The sequence below is a fragment of the Dama dama genome, chromosome 21, assembly GCF_033118175.1.
Source record: "Dama dama isolate Ldn47 chromosome 21, ASM3311817v1, whole genome shotgun sequence".
Taxonomy (NCBI): Eukaryota; Metazoa; Chordata; class Mammalia; order Artiodactyla; family Cervidae; genus Dama; species Dama dama.
This window is the reverse complement of record NC_083701.1, coordinates 36,139,056-36,166,203: the sequence shown is the minus strand read 5'-3', so window position 1 is coordinate 36,166,203 and position 27,148 is coordinate 36,139,056. Positions and strand designations below refer to the sequence as shown.

Below are 27,148 nucleotides of genomic sequence, written 5' to 3'. Positions count from 1 at the left end.
AAGAAAACATTTTAGAGTTGATAGGCATATGTATGATGACTAACAGCAATAAAGCTATGATGTATTTATGGTTCCAATATGTTATAACATTCAGCATAGTTTGAGTTGTATAAAACCAATTTTCAAATTACATATTTAGCTTTCACTACAGGACCATTAATTACTTTCATATTGAAGCATATTTTTGTTGTTTCTATTCTTATGAAGAATTTCAAGGGCTGGAAGACATAACTACTAAATAATGATCTTGAAAGGCTTGTTATTACTTCTAGTGAAGCCCAAGGAAACAGTACAAAACTGAAACAAACTGAAACATGTGGTCTAAATGATGAATGAAGAACCCAAAATTTTCTGTTTTCAGAGATAAAGATCAAGGATTTAAGACTTCTTTGGTATTCCTTTTTAATGAGTATGTTAGAGTTGGGGTCCTTTCCAATGACACTCTACAATGATTTACAGGCTCTAGCACTACTTAATAGGCTGCTTTTCAGAAGTGCATGAGAAAAGTAATTTGAACAAAAGTAAATATACTCACTCAGGAAAGAAGGGGAAAGGAATTAAAGATGGTGATCATTTAGTAGAGAAAAGCTGAGGGAGGGAAAATGAGAAAAGAAAAGAGTAGGAAAAGGATCAAGGTAAACTATAATCTTTTTAGGGTCTTTCTTGGAATTAAAAAAAATTATTTCCTTATTTTTGTCTGTGCTGGATTTTTGGTTTTGTGCCAGCTTTCTCTCATTGCAAGGTGCAGGTTTCTAATTGCAGTGGCTTCTCTTGTTGTGGAGCACAGGCTCTAGAGTGTGCGGGCTTCAGCAGTAGTTGTGTGCGGACTCAGTAGTTGTGGAGCACAGGCTTAGTTGCCTTGCAGCATGTGGGATCTTAGTTCCTGGACCAGGAATTGAACTCATGTCCCCTGAATTGGCAGGCCTATTCTTAACCACTGGACCACCAGGGAGTTCTCTTTCTTGGGATGTTTTTATCCAAGAATGTTGATTATGCATAAATAGCAATAGCAATAACTTACATTGTTTAGTTCTGCTCTGGCATAAAAATTGTAATTACCGTTTCTTCTAGGAATGAGCTAAAATGATGTAAAATAAAACTAGTCCTTCCCTCTAAGACTATTTTGGTGAAGGTTTATACAAATAAGTGTAAGATGGTTTAAAAAACCTGAATATTCTGATGAATATATTGAAAGAGAAGTGAAACTTCTAGGTCAAGGTGACAGATGGATAAACATGTTTGTCTTCTTCCTCAACTCCCATTGAGATTATAGGAGTCATGGAAGAGTCTGTAACACAGATGAGAAGGCAGGGATGGAATCAGCTCATAGATTTTGAAGAAACTTTTTGAAGATTGAAAGCACATAGGATTTTATGGATGGATAAACCAGAATAGGGGGACCATGCCCTTTCAAACATGTAGAAAAGAAGATGGAAGCAGAGCCATTCTTCTTGGGTGTGGCAGTCCCACCGAGCACAAACAAAATGGATCTTAAAACTCTCCACCCCTAGAGACAAACTTGTGAAATTTAAAATCAAGGATAAAGAAAAGACTATATTCCATTGTGTATATGTACCACAGCTTTCTTATCCATTTGTCTGCTGACGGGCATCTAGGTTGCTTCCATGTCCTGGCTATTATAAACAGTGCTGCGATGAACATTGGGGTACACGTGTCTCTTTCAATTCTGGTTTCCTCAATGTGTATGCCCAGTAGTGGGATTGCTGGGTCATATGGTAGTTCTATTTCCAGTCTTTTTATATACATATGGAATATTACTCAGCCATTAAAAAGAATACATTTGAATCAGTTCTAATGAGGTGGATGAAACTAGAGCCTATTATACAGAGTGAAGTAAGCCAGAAAGAAAAACCCTAATACAGTATATTAACACATATATATGGAATTTAGAAAGATGGTAACGATCATCCTGTATGCGAGACAGCAAAAGAGACACAGATGTATTGAACAGTCTTTTGGACTCTGTGGGAGAGGGCAAGGGCGGGACGATACGGGAGAATGGCATTGAAACACTTAAATTATCATATGTGAAATGAATCGCCAGTCCAGGTTCGATGCATGATACAGGGTGCTCGGGGCTGGGGCACTGGGATGACCCAGAGGGATGGGATGGGGAGGGAGGTGGGAGGGGGGCTCAGGATGGGGAACACATGTCCACCCGTGGAGGCCTCAAGTCAACGTATGGCAAAACCAATACAGTATTGTAAAGTAAAATTAATTAATTAATTTTTAAAAATCTGAAAAAAAAAAAACACTATAAAATCTTTCAAAGAAAGAAAAGCAGATTACCTACAAAGGAACAAGAATTCCCACGAGAAACAGCAGTCTTCTCATCAGCATCAGTGGATACTTGAAGTCTAATAGAATAAAGCCGCCAAGTTCTGAAGGACAATAATTTTGAAACTAGCATTTCCGTATCAGTCAAGGTACTAATTAAAGTGTGAAGGCAAAGATTCAGCCTTTCAGAGGTGTAGAGATTCAGAAGCCTTGTGAAGTGGTCCTCAACAGGGTATTTTTTTCTTTCTAGCTTTTTATTTTGTATTGGAGTATAGCTGATTAGCAAGCAATTTTGTGATAGTTTCAGGTGAAGAGTGAAGGGACTCCGCCAGACATGTACATGTATCCATTCTCCCCCAAACTCCCCTCCCATTCGGGCCGCCACCTGACATTAAGCAGACTTCCCTGTGCTCTACAGTGGGTCCTTGTTAGTTATCCATTTTAAATATAGCAGTGTGTACATGTCCATCCCAAACACTAGGGTACTTTTCTCAATTAAACGTGGCAAGTCGAAAAATATATTTACCTCCTTTACCTCCAGATTCCCAATAAAGTTAAAGGATTTTTTTTTAAAAAAGACAAAGAGTATACTGATAAGGAGATTGAGAGGGAAGAACCTGAAAAGAGGTGGCCGTAAAATTTCAGGACCAGTGAAGCAGAAGGAAGGAGAGTCTGATGCCTAGAAGAGGGAATTTCAGTAAGCAAGGTCCTCTCCAGCATCCCAGGAATGTAGTCTTAGCCACTAGACCACCAGGGAAGTCCTGGGGGACCCATTTTACAGCGCCATTTCCCTTGCCACCCTCTCTTCTTCTTCAGCAAGGAGGGCTGCCCAAATGCACAGCCCACGCCCAGACTGAGATGGAGTATAATTAAACAGGGATGCTGAAAGACTGTCTTCTCAGAGGAAGACTGAACTGGAAACAAATCCCAAACTCTCCCCTTCTCCCCAAGGAATTGTGGGAACACTGCTTTGGGTCAAAGAGGTTGTCACCAGTCAGCCGTCCTGTGAATCTGCAGCCCAAATTCTCATCACCAGCCTGGGTTTTAGAAATCTCAAACTGCTAATTCAGTTTCAAAGTGGTTCTAACCGACTTAAAAAAAAAGAGAGAATTAAGACCCAGATTTGGAATTAACTGCCTATCAGAACAAAGTCCAACATAATTCAGAGGAAGAAAACAAAATCTAGAACTGAAAGTCATGGGTCAGCAAACTACAACCTGCAGGCTAAATCTTGCCTGTAGTTTCTGTAAACATAACTTCCTTGAAACACAGTCACGCCCATTCATTTGCATGTTTATGTCTATGGGCCATTTCAAGTAGAGTTGACAGAAACCCAGTGGTCCACAAGGCCTAAAATATTTCATCTGGCCCTTTACAGAAAGCTTGCTTACCCTGGCTTAGATCATTGACATTTAATGTAATTATTCATGTGGCTGCATTCAGGAGCACCATTTGTTTTTTTGTTAGTCCTTGTGGTTTTGTTGGGTTTTGCTTCCTGTTTCCCCTTCTCTCTGTTTTTACTTTCTTAGGGATTATTTAAATAATTTTTACTATTTCAATTTATATATTAGTTATATATGTGTATTTTTTAAATGGTTGCTCTAGGGGTTACAATATCATACCTAATATTTTATAATAAATGTAACAGTTAATATTATTCCTCTTTAAACATTTATTCAGCTGCATTGGGTCTTAGTTGTGGCATGTGAACTCTTAGCTGTAGCATTTGGGAACTAGTTCCCTGACAAGGGATTAAACCTGGGCCATCTGCATTGGAAGGGCAGTCTTAGCCACTGCACAACCAGGAAGTCCCTAATATTATTCTTAATATTACACTTCATGTAAATTGGAAAAGCCTTGCAAGCATAAACTGGAAACTCAGAGAATGAATTTAAAAATTGACAATGGGCAGAACTTACAAGACAATGCTGAGCCATAACCTCTGTGGCAAACAGTTTAGAATGAGGAACTGAATTCCCAAAGCTATCTACCCAGAATGGACAGGACTCAGTTGATGATTACCAACATTACAATTTTTTTGTCCCTACTTTTAACTTAAGAGCAGAGAAAGTCAAGTATGTTCCCCAAAACAATTACATAAGATGCCTGCTGCTAGCTGGCCGGCCTCCAGCTTCCTCATGCCAACAACCTCCAATCAGAGCACGCCTGAAGCCTTGATTTTTTACTACAAAGCTTTCCCACTATAAACATCTGCCTGCATCTCTGCCAAACACAAGTGATGCTGGCTGGCTTCTGTGCTATATCAAGCTCTGAATAAACAGCCTATTTGTTTTCATTTTTGAGTGGCTTCATTTATTTCCATAACTCAAATAGTTGTGATATAAGGAGGAAGCACAAGCTGGAATCAAGATTGCCGGGAGAAATATCAATAACCTCAGATATGCAGATGACACCACCCTTGTGGCAGAAAGTGAAGAACTAAAGAACCTCTTGATGAAAGTGAAAGAGGAGAGTGAAAAAGTTGGCTTAAAGCTCAACATTCAGAAAACTAAGATCATGGCATCCAGTCCATCACTTCATGGCAGAGACGGGGAAACAGTAGAAACAGTGGCAGACTTTATTTCTCTGGGCTCCAAAATCACTGCAGATGGTGATTGCAGCCATGAAATTAAAAGACGCTTACTCCTTGGAAGGAAAGTTATGACCAACCTAGACAACATATTAAAAAGCAGAGATATTACTTTGCCAACAAAGGTCCATCTAGTCAAGGCTATGGTTTTTCCAGTGGTCATGTATGGATGCTAGAGTTGGACTATAAAGAAAGCTGAGTGCAGAAGAATTGATGCTTTTGAACTGTGGTATTGGAGAAGACTCCTGAGAGTCCCTTGGACTGCAAGGAGATCCAACCAGTCCATCCTAAAGGAGATCAGTCCTTTAGGTGTTCATTGGTAGGACTGATGATGAAGCTGAAGCTCTAATACTTTGGCCACCTGATGTGAAGAGCTGACTTATTTGAAAAGACCCTCATGCTGGGAAAGATTGAGGGCAGGAGGAGAAGGGGACGACAGAGGATGAGATGGTTGGATGGCACCACCGACTCAATGACATGGGTTTGGGTGGACTCCGGGAGTTGGTGATGGACAGGGAGGCCTGGCATGCTGCGGTTCATGGGGTCGCAGAGTCAGACATGACTGAGTGACTAAACTGAGTTATATAACCTTACTTTGTAGAAATGCAAATGAACAAGTATGGCTATATACATGAATTTGTTGAGTTGCGGCGGGGGCAGGGGGGGGCTGGGGTTGGGAAGACAAAGAATACAGAGTAGTTCATTTCCTTAAATCAAAAAGAAAAAGGACTTCCCTAGTGATCCAGCATTTAAGAATCCACCTGGCTATGCAGGGGACATGGGGTCAATCCCTAGTCTGGGAAGATCCCACATGCATGGGGGAACTAAGCCCATGTATAAGCCCACGTGCCTAAGCCCATGCTCCACAAGAGAAGCCACTACAATGAGAAGCTTGTGCTCTGCAACTAGAGGGTAGCCCCTGCTCACACTCACAGCAACTAGAGAAAGCCCCCATGCAGCAGGGAAGACCCAGAGAAATAAAAAATAATTAATTAATTAAGGAAAAAAAAACAGACACTCTCCCAGCCTTTGCAGTTTGGCTCTGAGTTGGGTAATTCATTCAACGCTGAACAGGCCACCTACAACTAACTCTGCCTTAGCCTCCATCTCCGGCCTTTATGAAGCCTAAAGGTCACACAGCATAGAGGCCTAGGGTGTTCCCAGGTCTTTCCTGAGACTGCATCTAGTCCTGGGCACAGGTGCCTGGTCTTCTGGATTCCCTGGTTTACTCAAGACTTTCAAAGCCTTTACCTACCAAACATTTCATGCAGCCATGAAATTAAAAGATGCTTGTTCCTTGGAAGAAAAGGTATGACCAACCTAGACAGTATATTAAAAAGCAGAGACATTACTTTCCCAACAAAGGTTCGTCCAGTCAAAACTATGGTTTTTCTAGTAGTCATGTATGGATGTGAGTTGGACTCTATAGAGAAAGCTGAGCGCCGAATTGATGCTTTTGAACTGTGGGGTTGGAGAGACTCTTTAAGAGTCCCTTGAACTGCAAGGAGATCCAACCAGTCCATCCTAAAGGAAATCAGTCCTGAATATTCATTGGAAGGACTGATGCTGAAGTTGGAAGCTCCAATACTTTGGTCACCTGATGGGAAGAGCTGATTCATTGGAAAAGACCCTGACGCTGGGAAAGATTGAAGGCAGAAGGGTATGACAGAGGATGAGATGGTTGGATGGCATCACCAACTCAATGGACTTGAGTTTGAGCAGGCTCTGGGAGTTGGTGATAGACAGGGAAGCCTGACATGCTGCAGTCCATTGGGTTGCAGTTGGACACTACTGAGCAACTGAACTGATTTTCTTCTCCAGGCTCTTCAATCTGTCTGCTGTCCCTGACCCCAGGCAGATGTAGGCACTACTTTTAAAGCCCATGAGTTCAGAGGAGGCAAAACAAAGGCAAATCTTTGAACCCTCAGGGAACTGTCAGACATGGAAACACCCCACCACAATCCTGAGCACAAGGTCTGTGTTGGCCTCTCCCACATTGTTAAACTGCACCCCGACAACATAGATCACTGGTCTCCTCGAACAGGGCAAGGAAAACCACCAGAATGCTCTACAATTTAGCAGCCTCTTTTTTTCACTAAGCACTCCCCATTTAAGTTATTAGATTCATTTCAAAAAGTTGATTCTAATAGTTTTTTTTTGCCAGCTTAATATTTGTTTCAGAAAAAGGAAGTCTCTCTGAAACTCTCCACTTTGTCACTCTCTATGTAACCTTTTTAATGACTGTTTTAGAAATGAAGGGCAGATTAGTGGTTGTCAAGGGTTGGAGGAATGCTGTAGGAGAGAGAGATGAGTCGCAACAGAAGCGATCCTCACGGTGTTGGAATATCTTGCCTGTGGTAGATACATGCACTTACACAAGTGCTAAGTTGTTTGGAATTACATACACCATACACACACGGTACAAGACTGGGAAAATCCAGGTAAAACTGATGATTTATATCAATAATCTGATGGTGACTTATTGGGGTTTAACTAACACTGGGGTAAGCTGGAGCAGGTGTACAAGGACCTATTATTTCTTACAACTGTAGGTGAGTCTAGATGTCTGAACAAATTTCAGTTTAAAAATTCAAAGTATTCAGATAAAAATGAGGAAGCATTTAGGAATACAATAACCCAATTTATTTCACTTTTCCTTTTTGTGTATCTACAAGTTATATAATAAAAACCTATGCTTACATAAATCTATAACAGTTCTTTAATTAAAAATAAAATTCTAAATAAGAAAGCACCACATTATAGCATAATTCTTAGTGATCTTTTTTAGTGGCACATGAAATAACTGAGCATCTTACAGTTCCTATCAGTTTAGATCTGATGATTTAGGGTGTTTGGAAAGAGGTTGACAAACTGGTCTATTTTGGCTCATAAATAAAACCATCAGCTTTGGCACTGATCATCAAAATGTCTGCAGTAAACACAGTGATGGCAACTAGTACTGTAGCAGGACAGATAGAATCAGGGAAGATTATCCACATTTTAATTTATTATACATATAAGACAACAAACTCAGCAACAATGAGAAAGTAATGTATAAAACTTTAATAAGAAAAACAAATGACAAAATAATCATTTAATTTTTTGTGCAAATACTTAAGCATTTTCACATACTTGTTACTAAAACATACATAACTCAAAATGCTAAATAATTCTAGTTTTTGACAAAATTCTCTATAAAGAGTATGTTGGTAAAAACTCAAAAGTTGTCTAATAAGGTGTGCAGGATTTTGCTTATTTACTATTTATCACAGACATTAAAATGATTATGTTTGAAGCCAATTCAAACATTTACAGAATGCCATTTAGGCCTGATATTTAATTAAATGAAAATATCGGAGAAATTGATATTTATGGCACCAGGTTACAAAGAAGCTTTATTTAAACTATCTGTCAAAGTTTTAACACCAGAACCAAAGTCAAATGTACGTAAATGAAACATAAGCTATTCTTGGTAGTAGTATAAACTTTGTCCTATGGGTATTACATTTTCAAGTTATTTCCTTTAAAATGAAACTACTTAAAAGGAAAATTTAAGTATATCTCATAGATTATTCTGTACATTTATCATTCTACCAGCAAATGTGTTAGTAATTAACATATTAAGGTCATAAATCATTACTCCTTATGTCAAAGGCCTCTTACTCACTGATTTAGAAACTTCACTTTTACGTGTGTCACGGAGTTGAAGTCAGCCCACACATAGATAGCAGGTTAACAGCAGTATATTTTTCCTCTAATCAGGCTTTCACTTTTTTATTGGAATAGGGTTTGGAGGTAGGAGGATTGAAAGCACTAGGGTTCAAAAAAATTTATTTTATCAAAGGAAAAAGATTCTTAAAGAATACAATGATGGTAATGCTCCTAACAGCACAAATCCTCATACTGAATGACTGTGCCACAGAAAAAATACTGTAATGCTTTAAACAGAATTTTAAACTACATTAATGACCAACTTTCAAACAACATGCAGTGACCAGAGTGTTAAACTGTTGTCTCATCAAGCTCTGCAAACACTCTCAGTCTTCACTGTCTGAACAGATCAGTTTTAGCTTCTTCATAGTCCTCCATCTGTCTTTCAACATGACGCTTGTTCGGTTGTTGAATTCATAATGTGATAGTATTTTAGACCAATTTCCCTCTCCGTATTTCCTCACGCCAGATCTCAGATTCTTGTCTTCTTCCCAAAGCCATGCCTTTTGATGAAAAGTAGGATAGTTAATCACAGAACAGTTCTTGACAAATAGCATTAGTTTCAGGTGTACAACATGATGATCTAGTATTCATATATATTGTGAAATGATCATCACAATAAGTCTAGTTAACATCTGTCAAAAGTGGATAAAAAGTAGAACAGTTATTCACAGAAACAATTCTTTTATTTTTTTCCATTTATTTTTATTAGTTGGAGGCTAATTACTTTACAATATTGTAGTGGTTTTTGCCATACATTGACATGAATCAGCCATGGATTTACATGTGCTCCCCATCCCGATCCCCCCTCCCACCTCCCTTCCCATCCGATCCCTCTGGGTGTTCCCAGTGCACCAGCCCTGAGCACTTGTCTCATGCGTCCAACCTGGGCTGGTGATCTGTTTCACCCTTGATAGTATACTTGTTTCAATGCTGTTCTCTCAGATCATCCCACCCTCGCCTTCTCCCACAGAATCTAAAAGTCTGTTCTGTACATCTGTGTCTCTTTTTCTGTCTTGCATATAGGGTTATCGTTACCATCTTTTTAAATTCCATATATATGCGTTAGTATACTGTATTGGTCTTTATCTTTCTGGCTTACTTCACTCTGTATAATGGGCTCCAGTTTCATCCATCTCATTAGAACTGATTCAAATGAATTCTTTTTAATGGCTGAGTAATATCAGAAACAATTCTTTAAAAAAAAAATCTAAATACACATTTTAAAAAACCAATATGTTACAATTTCTTAATGGTGGAAGAAATTCTGTGAATATATCTTAGATTTCTGTAAGATCTTGTTGTGGTGATATTGTCAAGGGTCCTGACTATATTACTGTTCATTTTACATGACATACTATGGCTCTGCTGCCCCAAATCAGACAGCTATAAGGTGTGAGAACTAAAGTGAAAGTGAAAGTGAAGTCGCTCAGTCGTGTCCGACTCTTTGTGACCCCATGGACTGTAGCCTACCAGGCTCCTCTGTCCATGGGATTCTCCAGGCAAGCATACTGGAGTGGGTTGCCATTTCCTTCTCCAGGAGATCTTTCCAACCCAGGGATCAAACCCGGGTCTCCCGCATTGCAGGCAGACGCTTTACCATCTGAGCCACCTGGGAAGCTCATCCATCACAAGCCCAATTTGTCTGACTTATGCCCACAATGTCTCTTAAAATTCTACAGCTGTTAATAGATTAGAGATATGTCTCTCTCCCTCTTCCTCTCTCTCATGCGTACTCAGTCATGTCCAACTCTTTGCGACACCATGGACTGTAGCCAGCCAGGCTCCTCTGTCCATGGAATTCTCCAGGCAAGAATACTGTTTATAATAGCCAGGACATGGAAGCAAGCTAGATGCCCATCAGCAGATGAATGGATAAGAAAGCTGTGGTACATATACACAATGGAATATTACTCAGCCATTAAAAAGAAAACATTTGCATCAGTTCTAATGAGATGGATGAAACTGGAGCCCATTATACAGAGTGAAGTAAGCCAGAAAGAAAAACACCAATACAGTATACTAATGCACATATATGGAATTTTAAAAGATGGTAATGATAAGCCTATATGCAAGACAGAAAAAGAGACACAGATGTATAGAACAGACTTTTGGACTCTGTGTGAGAAGGTGAGGGTGGGATGATCTGAGAGAATAGCATTGAAACATGTATATTATCAATTGTGAAACAGATCGCCAGCCCAGGTTGGATGCATGAGACAAGTGCTCAGGGCTGGTGCACTAGGATGACCCAGAGGGATGGGATGGGGAGGGAGGTGGGAGGGGGGATCGGGATGGGGAGCACATGTAAATCCATGGCTGATTCATGTCAGTGTATGGCAAAAAGCACTACAATATTGTAAAGTAATTAGCCTCCAACTAATATAAATAAATAATAATAAAAAAGAATACTGGAGTCGTAGCTCTTTCTTCCTCCGGGGGATCCTTCCGACCCAGGGATTGAACCCGAGTCTCCTGTGTCTCCAGCACTCGCAGGCAAGTTCTTTACCACTAATGCCCACCTGGGAAGCCTTAGAAATGTGTAGGATTCATGTAATACCAAATAGAACTCATGAATATTTAATTCTTCCCTAATGAACTCAGTGAAAACCCTGTTCTATGTTGGGCAAAGTACATACACACACACAAAACTCAAACCTTCTCACTTCCTCCAACAGATTTCTGACAACACAACGAACACAAACTAATTAAAGATACATTATTTTGTTTTTGGAGAAAATGACTAATACATTTTAAAAATCAAATTCAGTATTACACACAGAAAAAGATTACTGGCATTTGCTAGAGGTGACCAACTAACTATTCCTTCTACTGACATGCTCAGGAACAATCCGTAGGGTCATCTGAATGATTATTTACTGTTTCTGAACTATGAATGATTTCCCCAGCTGACTCACATTTGGTTTAAAAATTCACCCATCATCAGTCATGAATAGGCAAATATTGTATGATTTCACTTACGTGAGATATCTACAATAGTCAGATTCCCAGAAACAGAAAGCAGAACAATGGTTGACGGGAACAGGAGGAGGGGAAATGGGGGGCTGTCTAATGAGCATAGTGTTTCAGTTTCGCTAGATGAAAAAGCTCTGGAGGCTGCTGCACAACGATGTGAATGCATTTAATGCCAGTGAATCATACACTTAAAAAACAATTAAGGTGACAAATTTTATGCTATGTTTTACTACAAATACATTTTTAAAATGAATAAAGGTCTTGAGTAGAACAATTCTCCAAAAAAGATATATAAATGGTCAATAAGCACTTGAAAACATGCTCAATGTCACTTAATCATTACAGAAAAGCAAATCCAAAACCCTAGCAGATATTGCCTCAAACCCATTAGGAGGTACACCATCAAACAACCAACCAAACACAGAAAATAACATGTGCTGGTGAGGATGTGGAGAAACTGGAACTCTTATGTGCCATTGGTGGTAACAAAAACGTGTGTGACTGCTAGGGAAAACAGTGTGATGGTTCCTTAAAAATTAAAAGCATCATGTGACCCAATGATTTTACCTGTGGGGAGAATTCTATATTCTTTTGTATATAGCCAAAAGAACTGAGTGCAGAGACTTGAAATTTGCACACCCCTATTGACAGCAGTATTACACATAATAGACAAAAAGTGGAAGCAACCCAAGTGTACGTTGATGGAGAACTGCATAAGCAAAATTTGGTATATGAACACAATATCATTAGCCTTAAAAAGGAAGATTCTGACACATACTACAAGGGAAATGATCTTTATCTTGTCCTCAAGGTAAATGAGGACATTATGCTAAGTGAAAGGAGTCAAATACAAAAGAAAAAATACGTAGATTTCCACTTATATGAAGTACCTGCAATAGTCAAATTGAGATAAAGGAGAAAGTTGGTTGCCAGAAGCTTGTGGGGGCGGGGTGAATGAGGCGTTACTGTTTAATGGGTACAGAGCTTCAGTTTGGTAAGATAAAAAGAGCTCTGTGGATGAATGGTGGTAATGGTAGCACAGGAGGTGTTTAATGCCACTGAACTATACACTTTAAAATGGCTAAGATGGCAATTGAAAATTCATTGGAATATTCGACTCATGCTGAAGCTCCAAAACTTTGGCCACTTGATGACTCATTTGGAAAAGACCCTGATGCTGGGAAAGATTGGGGGCAAGAGGAGAAGGGGGCGACAGAGGATGAGATGGTTGAATGGCATCACTGACTCAATGGACATGGTTTGTGCAAAATCCGGGAGATAGCGAAGGCCAGGAAGACTGGTGTGCTGCAGTGCATGGGGTCACAAAGAGCTGGACATGACTTAATGACTAAACAATAAGATGCAATTAAAAGGAGGGAAAAGAGAATCCAGCTTAACTGTCTGACATACCAAAAAGAAACTCAAGGTGCTTGTAGACAAACATGAGATCAAAATTATCTTGTGTACGACTCAATGCCATAAAACTGGCAGTAAGCACCACTATACCTCCTGCGGAAGTTTGTCTGAGCTGTCACCGATCAGCAATGGTGCTGCCTACAAGTGTAAGGCTACTCACCCTCTAGACAAAGACCGACATCTGTCCTATGACCTTCTGTCCTGACAAGCCAGCCCGCTTCCCTCACTAGTCACCACTCCTAAAAGCCTCACCACACTCCTCATTACTAACTGACACAAAACCAAAGGAGATATAAATTCTCATGTGTGCAGTGAGGAGTTTAAAGGGGAGAGGGATGTACTTACTGATTAATCTCTGGGTTCATGTAAATCTTTTGAGAATGTGATGAAAGCTATGGACCCACTTTGCAGACAAGTGAAGGTACATAAAATTTTACATGAAATTTCAGGAGCCATTTAGAATCCTCTTTAAAAAACCTATCAATTTTATAGTCCTTCAAGTTAAGAATTTTTGTTGGGTAAGAAGCTGCCACACATTTATTCTGTTTTAAAAAGTAGCCTTTGATTTGTGCAAATCTTATATACATAGCACTGTTTCCTTGTTTTAATCTCAGTAATATTTAATAGAGAGCACAGATGATATCTGATAAAATACAAAAGCCCTTTCTCTGAAGAAATAACATTCTCTGCTTGAATACTATTTAGGTTCTATACTATTTAGAGCAACCAAAGTTTAAATGGTATTTCCAGTGGATCATATACAGCAGCGTTAGGCAGGCTACTGCCCCCTGTATAGCGCAGGAGTCAAACAACGGCTTTTACATTTTAAAAAGTTGCTTTCAATAAAGAGAAGAATATGTGACAGAAACTGTATATGGCTCACTGCCTAGCCCTTTATAGAGTTTGTCAACCTTTGATCTAGAAGTTATAATTTTGTCAGTAAAAGTTAATTGAAAAGCACAATGTTTAACATTAAACATTTAATTTTTTTTCTTCTACTGAAAAGGAGCAACTGTAACTTATATTATTGTTACTTCATGATTATGGCTTATTTTGTTTGATCTGAATGGTTTTTTTTTTTTTTTTTACAGTCCTTGCTTAATTTCATCTATGATTTAAGGGGGAAAGAGTCTTAAAAAACACCATATGGAATATATTAGTAATCATACAGCAAACAGGAACTATACTCTTCCATCCCTGGTTGGGAAACTAGGATCACTCAAGCCACACAGCGTGGCCAAAAACAAAAATAAAAGAGAAAACTTAAAGAGGTCAATCTCTATTGTTCATAGATGGAACTGAATAAGTGACACAATGGACTTACCAGTGTTAAGATTAGAAAGAAAATATAAGGACAGCACAATTTCATAAGTTTACTTTTTTGCTTAACACGCTTTCATTTCTTTACTTTGTACTGGTGACCTATTACACTAGATTCCCTTCACAGTGACACATGGTTAACTAAGAGTCTAAGATAATGTATTTAAGGACAAGAGCAAAAACTGTGCCCTTGGTACTATTCTGTCTTTTGCTTTCTTGAAAAAAATAAAATTAAATCTAGCCATGCTCATAACTCAAGATACAGAAAGCACACAACAAATTAAAATGCACTGATCTTTTCTTTCCTTAAGGCTAAAAAGTTATACAACTTACATTTTAAAATTTTTAAATTCTAATGCCTTTTAGAAAAAAAACCCAATGCTTTAAGAATGGTATCATTTATTTACACCAATGTAGTCCTTGGATCTAGTGCTATGTCAGTAAATGGCACAGGCATTTTGCACTTTCTAATCTGTTGAAATGTATACATTCTAGCCTAGTTTGGTCTATTTTTAAAGCCTGATTTGGTGTGAGTAATCAAGTCGAAAATCTAAACTTCGAAATATGTAATGAGCAACTACCTTCCACTAGTTCATATAAATCATTTCAAAGGCATCTATTTTATCTGATAAATAATAAGTCTATACTTTGGAGAAGGGATTGTTCCTTACACAGCCACCAGGCAAGCTACAGGCTTGCTCTACTGTATTCTCCAGTAATGACTTGATGACTCAAAGGTCTGCTCCTACCTGCCCCCTTTACTTCTCTCAGATGAGAGAAAGCCAGAGCTAAAGCGGTGACCTCTCTCTCCCATGACACAAAACCTTCAGATTGGCATTGTTCAGGAATATGGAGATCTCAGACCATGATGCTGAGGAAGCTGCCAGAGACTCAACTGTTCTAGAAACTGAGAACCATAGTAGTCCCCAAACAGAAAGAAACCTTGTGTGTGTCTCTAAGAATAGAACCTACCAGTTTTCTACCCCTTTACTTTCTGCCTCAGAGGAAAGATGTGGGAGGCAAACATAATCATATAAAATACTAATTTTAAAAAAGCAGCTCAATTTAGAGACCTGATTTCTAGTCTTCATTATAAAGCACATATTCTTGTGGGTTCATAACTGAGTATTAAGTATTGGCACCATCCAATGCAGGACATTTTTTCCCAAGGGCCAACTGGATTTCCCCCCCGAAACAAAGTTTTTATACTGAGCAGATGCTGTGTCACGATTGTGGTGGTGCAGTTCTGATATCCTCTAAACTTTATGGGTTCATAAAACAGGAACGAGTAAACTATCAGTCTGAAAGCACAGTCCATTCCTCCCACTATTTGCAGTAACAAATGGATGTTATTTTAAACAGTGTGCCCTTGTGCTGCTCAAGTCCAGCTGGTCTACCACCCTAGGGTCCATACTGAAACACCAACTGACTGGAGAGAAGGGGCTTTGGAGCTTTAAAAACTAAAACATCCTTCCACTTTCTTACTCAGATTCCTCAAACGGAGTTGGGAATAATGTTCTTTTCATCTTTCCTATCCTATCCTTTTTTTCTCTTACTGTGAAAAATAATTGTCAATCTCAAGACACAGACTGAACTCACTGCCTGCTGAGACAGGACTGTTGGTTTGTTTCCTGGTCATACCTATATGTTGGTGCTCTATGTAGTATAGACATGTTTTAAAATAAAACAGATGATATATATTAAACAATGATATCATTTATAATTTAAAAATACTGTATAGTAATTCCCATCACATACCATCCATGGGAAAAAAGTCTTTATTGTTGAAAGCCACTTACTTTTCTTCTGAATAAATTTACAAAGGACGGCCTCTTTTTAAATTGTGATAAGGCAGGCAAAAATACCTTTGTTTGTTTAACATACAAATGTAGGAGAAAGAAATTGTCCAAGAAACTGTGCAAGACTACTGCAATCAAAATTTTTAAAGAATTCAAATCTCAATACAAAATAAGATAAAATTGGTCGTTCATTTAACAAGTTATCCCACCAAAATGCCAACAGTAGAAAGCTAGAAATAAAACCAGACACAGAATTTTTTGGCATAATAAATAGTGATAGACAATATCACCTATATTCTATTCTTTAATTGTACAGTTGCTATCCCACATGTTGTTTCAAATATAAAAAAAAGAGAAACTGTTTTCTTGATGTATATCTCTAAGTAACACCTATAATTCCACTTAGAATTGTTACCAGAAGAACCATAGGGAAAGATAAGTATATAAGGCAGAGACTTCTGGATTTTAGACCAACCTGCAGAGTCCAGGACTTGACCCTACCCCAACATATCAACAATGAACCATTTGCAAATAGCTTATAAAAAAAATCATCTTAAATAATTTACTCATCTACTGTAAACAACTAGAAAACCAGATAAAATACAATAAACAATGGTTTCAGAAACTGGACAGATAGCACAGGACTATAATCACTGAGAGGAAAAACAAATGAGTGAGTCCTAAAACTGACTCAGATTTCTGAACAGGAAAACTCTATATCAAATGGTATCTCCTTTTTTAAAGCACACAAAAATCTTATTTAAACTGAACCTCTGTTAGGAGGATACAAAAATAAGTTTTACCGTGTGGATTTAAGTTTTACCCTACATCTGATAAATGGACTGTAGGATGGATAATTCTAAATAAATGTCATTAATACCCAGCTTAAGATTATCTTTAAAATGTGAGTGAACTCTGAACAGGCATTTTGATCAACTTATCTAAGATGGCAAAGAGGAAACATTTTATTCTCAAGATTTTTTAGAGCTGAACAGAAATAATGTGAAATAATCACAATTACTCCTTATGACTTTAACATACATTAAGCATTATTAAAGTAAAATAAACAAGTACCTGTTTTTTCCTAGGTCGATGCTTTTCAGGAGTTACAGGCTGACTTTTTAAAATACGTATTCTCTTACTTTCAGAGGCTCGCCTACTGTTCTCCTTTTTCTTTCTTCCACCTAAAAGCAGAAACACTATCATCAAAAACTGCCCACATTAAAAGAATTATATTTTTAAAGGTTATCATGAAATTCCTATTTATTTTATAGCTATTAAAAAAAACCTGTTTAATCTTTTTCCTTTGAATCTGGAAGCAGTATGGTATAAACGCAAAAATCAGCCTTTGAAAATCAGGGGGCATGTGTTTCCTTTCCAACAAGGGCCTGGCAGAATCGCTCCTGCAGAGGGTGGCGAGAAGGGGCACTCTGCCATCAATGAGATGGTGATTAGAAATGACACCAGCAACATCCACAAACTTATCAATGGAGTAGGTTTCAAGAAGCACCTGTGGGGGCTTCCCTGGTAGTCCAGTGGTTGAGAACTTATGTGCCAACGCAGGAGGCACAGGGTTCAATTCTTGCTCTGGGAGGATCCCACATGCTGTGGGCAGCTAAGTCCAGGTGCCCAGAGCTCAGGCTCTGCAATCAGAGAAGCCACAGCAGTGGGAAGCGCACACACAACTGGAGTCGCCCTGAAGCTTGTACACGGTAACAAAGACCAAAGAGAAAGAAAGCCAAAAAGAAAGAAGTCCCTCTGGCATTCAAAGAGATCTGGAAATACGCCATGAAGTAGATGAGAACTCCGTATGTATGCACTGACACTGCGCTCAACAAAGCTGCCTGGGCCAAAAAAATAAGGACTGTCTCATACTGCATCTAGCTGTGTGCGGTTGTCTCAGAAAATGTAATGCTGCTGCTGCTGCTGCTAAGTCGCTTCAGTCATGTCTGACTCTGTGTGACCCCACAGATAGCAGCCCACCAGGCTCTGCTGTCCCTGGGATTCTCCAGGCAAGAACACTGGAGCGGGTTGCCATTTCCTTCTCCAATGGATGAAAGTGAAAAGTGAAAGTGAAGTCGCTCAGTTGTGTCCAACTCTTAGTGACCCCATGGACTGCAGCCCACCAGGCTCTTCCGTCCATGGGATTGTCCAGGCAAGAGTACTGGAGTGGGGTGCCATTGCCTTCTCTGGAAAATGTAATGAGGATTCATCAAAGAAGATTTATATATTCGTTATCTATTTAACTACCATCACTTAAAAAAAATCTACAGACAGTGTGAATGAGGACTAACTGCTGATTGTCAATGTTACAGAGCTGCAAAAAAACAAAACAAAGAAAAAAAAAATCAGAGGGGATGTGCTTTGAATCTTGATTCTCTCATGCCTCTGAACAAGTCATTTCACCTCCCAATGCCTGTCTTACCATCATCTGCTAAAAAAAGGAATATTTACCTTATAGGATCATTGTAGTTTCTTAAAATAGTGTTTAAGGAATATCTGACACAGTATAAGAAATAAATCTTTCTCTCTTATTTACAGTTTAGTAGGATAAGAAATAAATGTATATGCAACTGAAAAGAAATAGAATGGTCATTATTGAAAGAAAACTGTATATGTATAGTTGATCCTTGGATGATGTGGTTTTCAATTACATAGGTTCACTTATACAGATTTTTAAAAATAAATATAGTTTCTATGTTTTCATTTTACAAATCTTTTTAAGTGTGCAGAAAAGTTTATGTTCGATTAGAGATCATAATATGTGGAATCAAAAGAACTAGGGTTTGAGTTCTGATTTTATGCCACCTATTTCAGCTGCTTACCCTCAGGTAAGTCACTTATCAATCCCTTTGTTTCTGAGGCAGAGATGGCAGTATGGTGTTGACTGCACAGATTTGGAGCCCCTCATCCCTACTGTACTGTATAGAAACCTAAAAGAATCTACACATAGAATTAAAAAAGGGTTTTAGCAAGATGGTTCCATACAAGATCAATAAACAAAACTCAACAGTATTTCTGTACATTAGCAACAGTTAAAATATTTAAATAACCAAAAGATAATATTTACAATAGTAACAAAATATAAAACATTCTTAGGGATAAATCTAGCAAAAGTAGGCAACATCTACATGCAGTAAATTATAAAGTTTTACTATATTTGTTAAGTGTGTGCACACACGCATACATGCTGTAAGAAAAATATACATAAGACAATCTAAATAGAGAAATGCTTTTGTGCATAGGAAGATAATATAAATGCGTTAGCTCTCTCCAAAATTATCTATTACAATGTAATTTCAAATAAAATTTCAACAGGGTTCTTTGTAGAACTTAACAAGAGTATTCTAAAATGACGTCTAAGGAGAGGTAATTAATCATGAGCTCTGAGCATTCCTGTAGTTCTTGCTGAAGGTACAAGACTTTACTAAACAGTTTGTGAAGTTAGTAAACTTTCAGGTACCTCAATAGGTCACCGGAACCACAGGCTGACCACTATGTAGCTACTCTCTCCTGGAGAAGTGAACTGGATTATTTACTACAATGTTTTGGTTGTTGCTTACTCAAACAGCACCCTTGGCCCCAAGTTCCTCTTTCCAATACAACCTACTGCCTGTGCAGCATCTACATGGGTGCATTCTGCTGTCTTTGGGACCTGGCGAGGGAAACCAGCACAACCATGCTGTTGCCATGTACAACCTGCTGTGCTGTAGCAAACTGCCCTGTTCCGACCCACTGAGTCTTGTTGTACACTTTCTGGCACCTATGGAGTGGTAGCAGCTTCACTGCTTGCCATCTTTCATGAAGTTTCCTCCCGCCCCCGACAACATGGAGGATGAAAACACCAAGAATACTTAAGATGTTCCTAAAGAATAGCAGCATGATGAAGGAAATTACTGTCACATACTGAGTTATTTCTAAACTACAGTGATAGAGACAATGTGGTATCACTGCAGGGGAAGACCATATGTGTTGGTAAAGGCTAATGGAAACCACACCGTTATGAACAGAGATTTTCATATTGTGAACTGTTCAGACAGGTGCTAGAGGACTAAAAAGGCAAAAAGGAAACAATAAATTAACAGATTAACAATGAAGAGAAATTCATAATCATAGCTGGAGACGTCAATACTTCTTTCTCTCAGTAATTAGTAGAAGAAGACAAAAAATAAGCATACATATAGAACATCTGAAAAGCACTATGAATCAATTTGACCTAATCGACATTGTACACTCAATGATAGCAGAATTCACATTCTTAAGTGTACATCAACAGTCACCAAGATAGACCACATTCTAGGCCATAAGCTAGTCTTAAAAAAGAAAAAGAAATCCTACAAAGTACATCTTCAGGCTGGAACAGAATTAACTGTAAATCATTAATAGAAAAATACCTAGGATATCTTTAAATATTTGAAAATTTAACAAACAGCTTAATAGTCCAGATGATCAAAGAGAAAAGTCTCAAGGGAAGTAAAAAATATATTTTGATGAAAATAAAAATATAACATATAGGGATGAAACTAAGACAGTAATAAAAGGAGAATTTATAGCATTAAATGCACAAATAAGAAAAACTGGGCGTCTATGAAGAAAAAACCACTCATATACAAAGGGAGGAGAGTCAGGTTGATATCAAACTGCCCACAGCAACACTCATTCAGTTAGAAAATAAAGAAACAAAATCTGCAAAGTTGTGAGGAAAAGTATTTCCAAAGAATACTGTATTTAATCAAATCTTTTCTTTTTTTGCTACTCTCACCATTACAGCTGAAATCAACAGTAGTCTGAAGTTTATATTTACTGTTATAGAGGCAATCTGACTCAAGCTATCAAAGTATTTCTTATTATTTATTCTTCGTTTTGAAGGAATCATAGTTTACTGATATATTTCTTATGAGATAGCATTAATGTGTACTTCACTGAATCCTCCAGTTTCACCTCTTAAAAATTAAGTGTAAATATACTTTTAAGTACATACGTAACCTCATCACTTTTTAATAAATTTTTATTTGCTTCGATTCTATCCTCTCCTTGAGGCAGTTTATCTATCTCAGCATTTAAGGACATGGGCTCTAAAAACTCAGAAATGTTATTGTGGCTCTGGTTCTGTTCATGATCTGTGTGACCAAGGGCTTTCTACACTTAACCTCTTTTTGTCTTGGCCTTCTCATCTGTAAAATGGGGGTGATTAAAAAACAAATGCACTGATTCAGATTGTTTTAAGGATTAAATGAGTTTATGGATAAAAAGCTTCTAATTCAAATATTAATCATTTCACTGAATACTGGTGAAATTTTTTTGCATAGAACTCAGGTGATGCAAGAGATGCAACAGATGTGGGTTTGATCCATGGGTCAGGAAGATCCCCCGGAAGAGGAAATGGCAACCCACTCCAGTATTCTTGTCTGAAAACTTTCATGGACAGTGGGGTCATAAAGAGTCGGACATGACTGACGGACTAAGCATGTGCACGTGCGCGCGCGCGCGCGCGCGCACACACACACACACACACACACACACACACACACACGTATATACTACTAACAACTAACAAAAAGTTAAGAAATGTACTAAAACTCATAGGATCGTCTGTTTAATATTCACAGTCACTGTCAAATCACTCTACAAAGGGATTACGGTCTTCATCAGTCTAATTACTGATCAACTACAGTGTAGAAAAGTATATGCTTCCATTTCTCTGAACTTTGTATTATGAAATTAAAAGTCCAGAAAAAAAATCCTCAATTATTTTAGTTTAGAATTATGACTCCAGTGCTCACTTTGGCAGCACATACACTAAAATTAAAATTTTGATTTCTAGTCATTTGGCAGCACATACACTAAAATTAAAATTTTGATTTCTAGTTATTTCTAGGAACTTCACCAGGACCTTCACTGAAGCAAGTATTTCTTTGCCTTATCATTGGCCATCCACTATGAATAAATTTATTCAATTAATATTTACTGCATATATTACAGCACAGGGAGCTCTACTCAGTACTCTGTAGTAGCCTATATAGGAAAACAATCTAAAACAGAGTGTATGTATATATTTGTGAAACAGACTCACTTTGCTGTACACCTGAAACACAACACTGTAAGTCAATTATACATCAATAAAAAATTTTAAGAAGTATTACTGCAGGTCTACCATGTACCTGGCATCAAGGTGGTACATCTATTATTTTTATATTGATCATTAAATATTTAGGTTTAAGTCAAAAATATTTAAAAATCTTTGCATTAGAACACAATAGGTTCAATAAACATTTTTTGAATGAATGCATACCATGGAGGAATTTATAATCAAATTGTAATTGAAAATAATTATGGACTGCTTTTAAGATTTTTTTGGTTACTGTTTTTTTTAATCTAGCAATGTTTTTTATAAGGATAATAAACTCTAAATGCAATGAGGAGAGTAGTCAGATTCTATATACAGTCATCCTCACAATAGTCATGGATTCTGGTATTTGAAAATTCACCTAACTGTTGAAAGTTGTAAATCAAAAATCAAAACTTTCAATGCTTTTGTGGACATGCACAGAGTGGCAAAATATCTGAGTCATGTTCCCAGCTGAGGTTAAATGAGGTGAAGTTCTGTCTTCCTATTTCAGTTCCCACACTAGAAATAATTCTTTTTACAGTCTATTTAGTGCTGTATTTTTGGGCTTTCAGGAGGTAATTTTGCTGTTTAAAATGGTTCCCAAGTGTATTGTGGAAGTGCTATCTAGGGTTCCTAAGTGCAAGAAGGCTATGTATGATGTTCCTTATAGAAAAAAGTTATGTGTGTTAGATAAGCATCATTTAGGCATGAGTTACAGGGCTGTTGACCGTGGATCCAACGTTAATGAATCAATGGTGGTGGTGGTTTAGTCGCTAAGTCGTGTCTGACTCTTGTAACCCCATGGACTCCTGCCAGGCTCCTCTGCCCATGGGATTCTCCAGGCAAGAATACTGGAGTGGGTTGCCATTTCCTTTTCCAGTAACGAATCAGTGATATATACTAAATAAGGTGACTTTCAACAAAAACACATAGAACAAAGTTATATTTTGAACAGTTGACCAAAATGTTGTCACCAGAGGCTCAAAAGAACCTAACACTGTACTCCTCTGTAAGTGTTTAATATTCACTAAGTGTTCAGGATGACTTTAAAGAATATTACCATAAATAACAAGCACCAACTCTAACTTTCTAAATTAAGCATCACCTCTAATTAACTCTATAAACCCAAGGCATTCAATCCCTTTGTGTTTTCCTTTTCTGAAGTATGTCTGTATGTTGAGATGTTAGGTCAAGGGTTGGACTGCTCTCAAGGAAGTATCAATTCTCCATTCCTAAACCTGTAATAAATGTACTTACTTTGACTTTGAAGAGTTTCCACTCTTTCCTCTTTCTTCTTAAAATCTTGTTCATTTCCACGTTTCAACTTAGATAAGAAGAGATTTTTGTGAGACCTAAATGAAACACAAAAGCCTGTGATTTGTTCTGCAAAGACTAGAAAGGCTATGGGAAAAGGTAGCGGATTTGTCTCAATCTCTATCTAGGACCTGCTTCTACTTTGGCCTGTTTCCTTTGGTGTTCCCCTTGCTTAGTATCCCATCTTAACCTTTGGTCTCTTTAAGATTTTTGTTGTCAAGACTTTCTGCTCTCCCATCATTTATTTTCTCCACTTCATTTACTCAGAAATCAAGATCCTTCTGGCCTTTCAACTGGAGAAATTTCAAAATTCTTTTATACATGATGGTAGATATCACGATTACAGATTCTGAAAAAGGGCTTTTTGGAAAGGTAAGATTGTTTGGAAATATAGGAAGGGGCAGAAATTTTGGACAATTCTGCAAACTTTGTATTATTACAATTTATAAAGGGGCAAACTAAAATGAGAGGGGGAAAAAAGTTTACTTAAGCTTAGGCAGCTCTTTTATTATCACCTAAAATCTATACTTCTACCCCGGAAATGCTAATGCAACCACAAATGTTTTCCCTCCCTTCTCAAACTTTCTGTGTGCTCTGGAACGCCAGTCTCAACTTCTACACCTTGTCTAAAGTCTAGCTCTCCCCTGGGGACATTTCTCTGTTCATGGCCTTGAGTAGAGATTAGCTTCATCTTCCACATTCCATGAACCAGAGGGTTTTGCAGGTGGGTCTCTGCACTTCCTGTTTCTTAATGTCACTTTCAGGATCCTGTTTCATAGAAACCTCAGCCTTTGAGGATTCATGCCATTGAGGCATATTGCCATTTACTATTTTCCATAATCATTTTTTATCCTTCCAAAGCACTTCCCATCATTCACAGATCTTTTTCTGAGTGCTGCCATTACCATGAATTATTTTCATGTTTACATGAATAAACTAGATAACATCCTGGCCCATTAATTCCTCATCTCCAGTGACCTCCTCCACACCAAATCAGCCACTCCCTTCCAAGGTTCCACTTAGCATCCCAACTGCTCTATACTTGGCAATCACTCATGCAGACTTTCTGCTCTCTGAATATGCTACATTGTCTGTTACAAAATTTATAGCAGATTAAACAGTTTTTAAAATAATTTCTTAAAATCAGGATTTGGGACATTATCAGAAATGTAACCCCCTTCCCTTTCCTGCCCTAGCATCATGCCCTTGTTTCTGGTACTATCAAGTTAACTAATTATCTGATTTAAATTCAAGGACTCCCTGCTTGTGTGCTCCTTGCAGAAACAATGTGAAACAACCCAGGATCCGAAGAGGCAGGTCTCCACAGTTTGCCATTTCAAGGGTCTTAATATCTGTTGAGGTAAGTAAGACTTTGTGACATTCTTCAAATCATAGCGTTTGCATGCAGCTATTATAATCTACCTAGGTTTGCATGAATTGCTTCAAAGATTTGAAAAACAGAGAAGAAAAATGTCAAATTTACTTCACCTCAATAAGGATACTGTATCCCCTGAGGATTCAGTTACCGCAGACTGTTTGTCACTAACACTTTAAAAGAAGAAAACATTTGTAAGAATGCAAACATAAGAAATTGTTCATAAGGATAGTACTTTCCACACAGTCAAGTCAAATTTCAATTTATAAAAAGCATCTCTGGAAAGAAACTCTGGTAAAATTAGGACCTTTACAGTCCACTACAACATGGCTCATTTTTGCCCAGATGTGCTTTCCAGAGACACCAAAATCAATGTCTTTCCCAAACATAAGTTCAGCAGAGGTGATGCTGTAACTGAACATTCACAATATCACTCTTTCAGAAACTCTCTCAAGGAGCTTTATTAATATGAATTTCTTATCCTACCTAGCAGTCTTCAATTGAACTTTTTATAAAATTCTTCTCCTTTGCTATAGTTAAAATTAGCTCCAACAAACACAGCAGGACCATTTACAGCTTCATGCCTTCCTCTGGAATTGTTCCTCTCTACTGAAAGGACATTTCCTCTTCCACCCACCAATAAACCATCCTTTGAGGCCCAGCTCCATGCTCACACTTTCTAGAAGCAGATCGTCAACTCCTTCAGCATTTAAGTCTATCAGTAAACTTCAACAACAAATTATGTAATGTCTGCTACTGTTTCTGTTTCAAGTCTATAAATCTTACTGCCTCAAACAGTTTATAAGCTTTGCCAGATGAAAATATTTCTTTCATCTAGTACCGACAGCATAAGCATTTCATCTTTCCTAGCATTTGTCTGACTTCAAAATCACATTTTTGATCCTATCCTTTTTTTACTTGCATCTTATTGATTCTTGCTTTGAAACTGGTGAATGTGAGTCCCAGGATGGTTTTAATATTTGCTTGATTCTTAAACTTTACTCTGTCTCTAGCTTTTGGTTTTTCTCCTGGTGTCTAGTACCCTAAAAGATTTAATGTATGTCTGGTAATGAACCAGGCATCAAGGATTCAAAGCTATTTATGAACTTTCAAAGAATTCTCCATCTAGAGAGAAATCTACAGGTAAACAGGTATGTTACTATCCAAGATAAGCCATCCTACAGAGGTATAACTTGGTGCTATGGGAATACAGGAAGTGACAAATGCTCAGAGCTCAGCTAGATTTCTTATAGGTGATCTTTAAGCTAGACTTCGAAGGGCAAAAGACTTTGCTGGAGGCAAAGTCGACTTCTCAAAATAGGTCTTAAAAACTGAGGTCAGTCCTGAGCTGTGACTAATGCCATATCCATCCAATTCAGACTCCAACTCCCACCTCTAAATCAGTAGTTAAGATGGGGGCTCACAGCACTTAAGCCATGGTCCTGAGAAGAGAGAATACTATATCCACTCCCAAATACATCCACACAGAGACCACAAGGATTTGACTATTTGGTCTTGGTTTAAGGGTGGATGAAGAGGAGGAATGGACCATAGGTTCATTAGAAAAGATCTTCATAATGGTAGATTTATTGTCTTCAATAAAGTTAGTTTCTAAAGCCAAAGCAAAAGATAAAAGTCAATTCTGCAAAAATTACCCTCAAAAAAATCCCTAAAGAAGACACAATTTTAGAAATTGAATTCTTTTCTCCCAATATGTAGGAATGACACAGCCTGCTTCCTTCCAACACTGGAGCAGATCAGTGTCTGCACTTGTCCACCAGATGAAGAGTTAGCTTGCCCTTAGACAAGACGAAGGGCTTCCCTGGTGGCTCAGTGGTAAAGAATCTGCTTGCCAATGCAGGAGACACAGGAGAGGTGGGTTCGATCCCTGAGACGGGAAGATCCCCTGGGATCCCCCTGGCATGGCAACCCATTCCAGTATTCTTGCCTGGAGAATGCCATGGACAGAGGAGCCTGGTGGGCTACAGTACACAGGGTCACAAAGAGTTGGACACCACTGAAGCGACTGAGCACACATGCATGCACAGAGAAGATGAACAATATTTTAACATATCAGAATAACCCTCAGTGCAACAGTCACATGAGGGCCATGTAGGATTTGAGAACTAAGGGGCACAGATGATTCAGGCTTCCAGCCTCAATATTGTTCTAGAGCTCATGTTCCCTGAGAACAGTAAAGGATATCACACTATCTACACAGTACTGTTTTCTCTCTACTC

At 38.1% G+C, this 27,148-nt stretch overlaps 1 protein-coding gene across 2 annotated transcripts in view; it reads right to left on the bottom strand.

Annotated features, from left to right (window-relative positions):
- Positions 1 to 7,928: 7,928 nt before the first annotated feature.
- TERF1 (telomeric repeat binding factor 1) overlaps positions 7,929 to 27,148 on the bottom strand; it is a 39,851-nt gene continuing 20,631 nt past the window's right edge. Inside the window, exons 7-10 of one of the 2 annotated variants that reach the window (XM_061123475.1) lie at positions 25,022 to 25,081; positions 23,477 to 23,571; positions 17,185 to 17,294; positions 7,929 to 9,102 (exon numbers count right to left, since the gene is read on the bottom strand). In XM_061123475.1, the coding sequence (XP_060979458.1) occupies positions 8,926 to 9,102; positions 17,185 to 17,294; positions 23,477 to 23,571; positions 25,022 to 25,081 (442 nt within the window). In that variant the 3' untranslated portion in view covers positions 7,929 to 8,925. The remainder of the gene's footprint in view (positions 9,103 to 17,184; positions 17,295 to 23,476; positions 23,572 to 25,021; positions 25,082 to 27,148) is intronic. The other variant, XM_061123476.1, reaches the window with a different exon arrangement.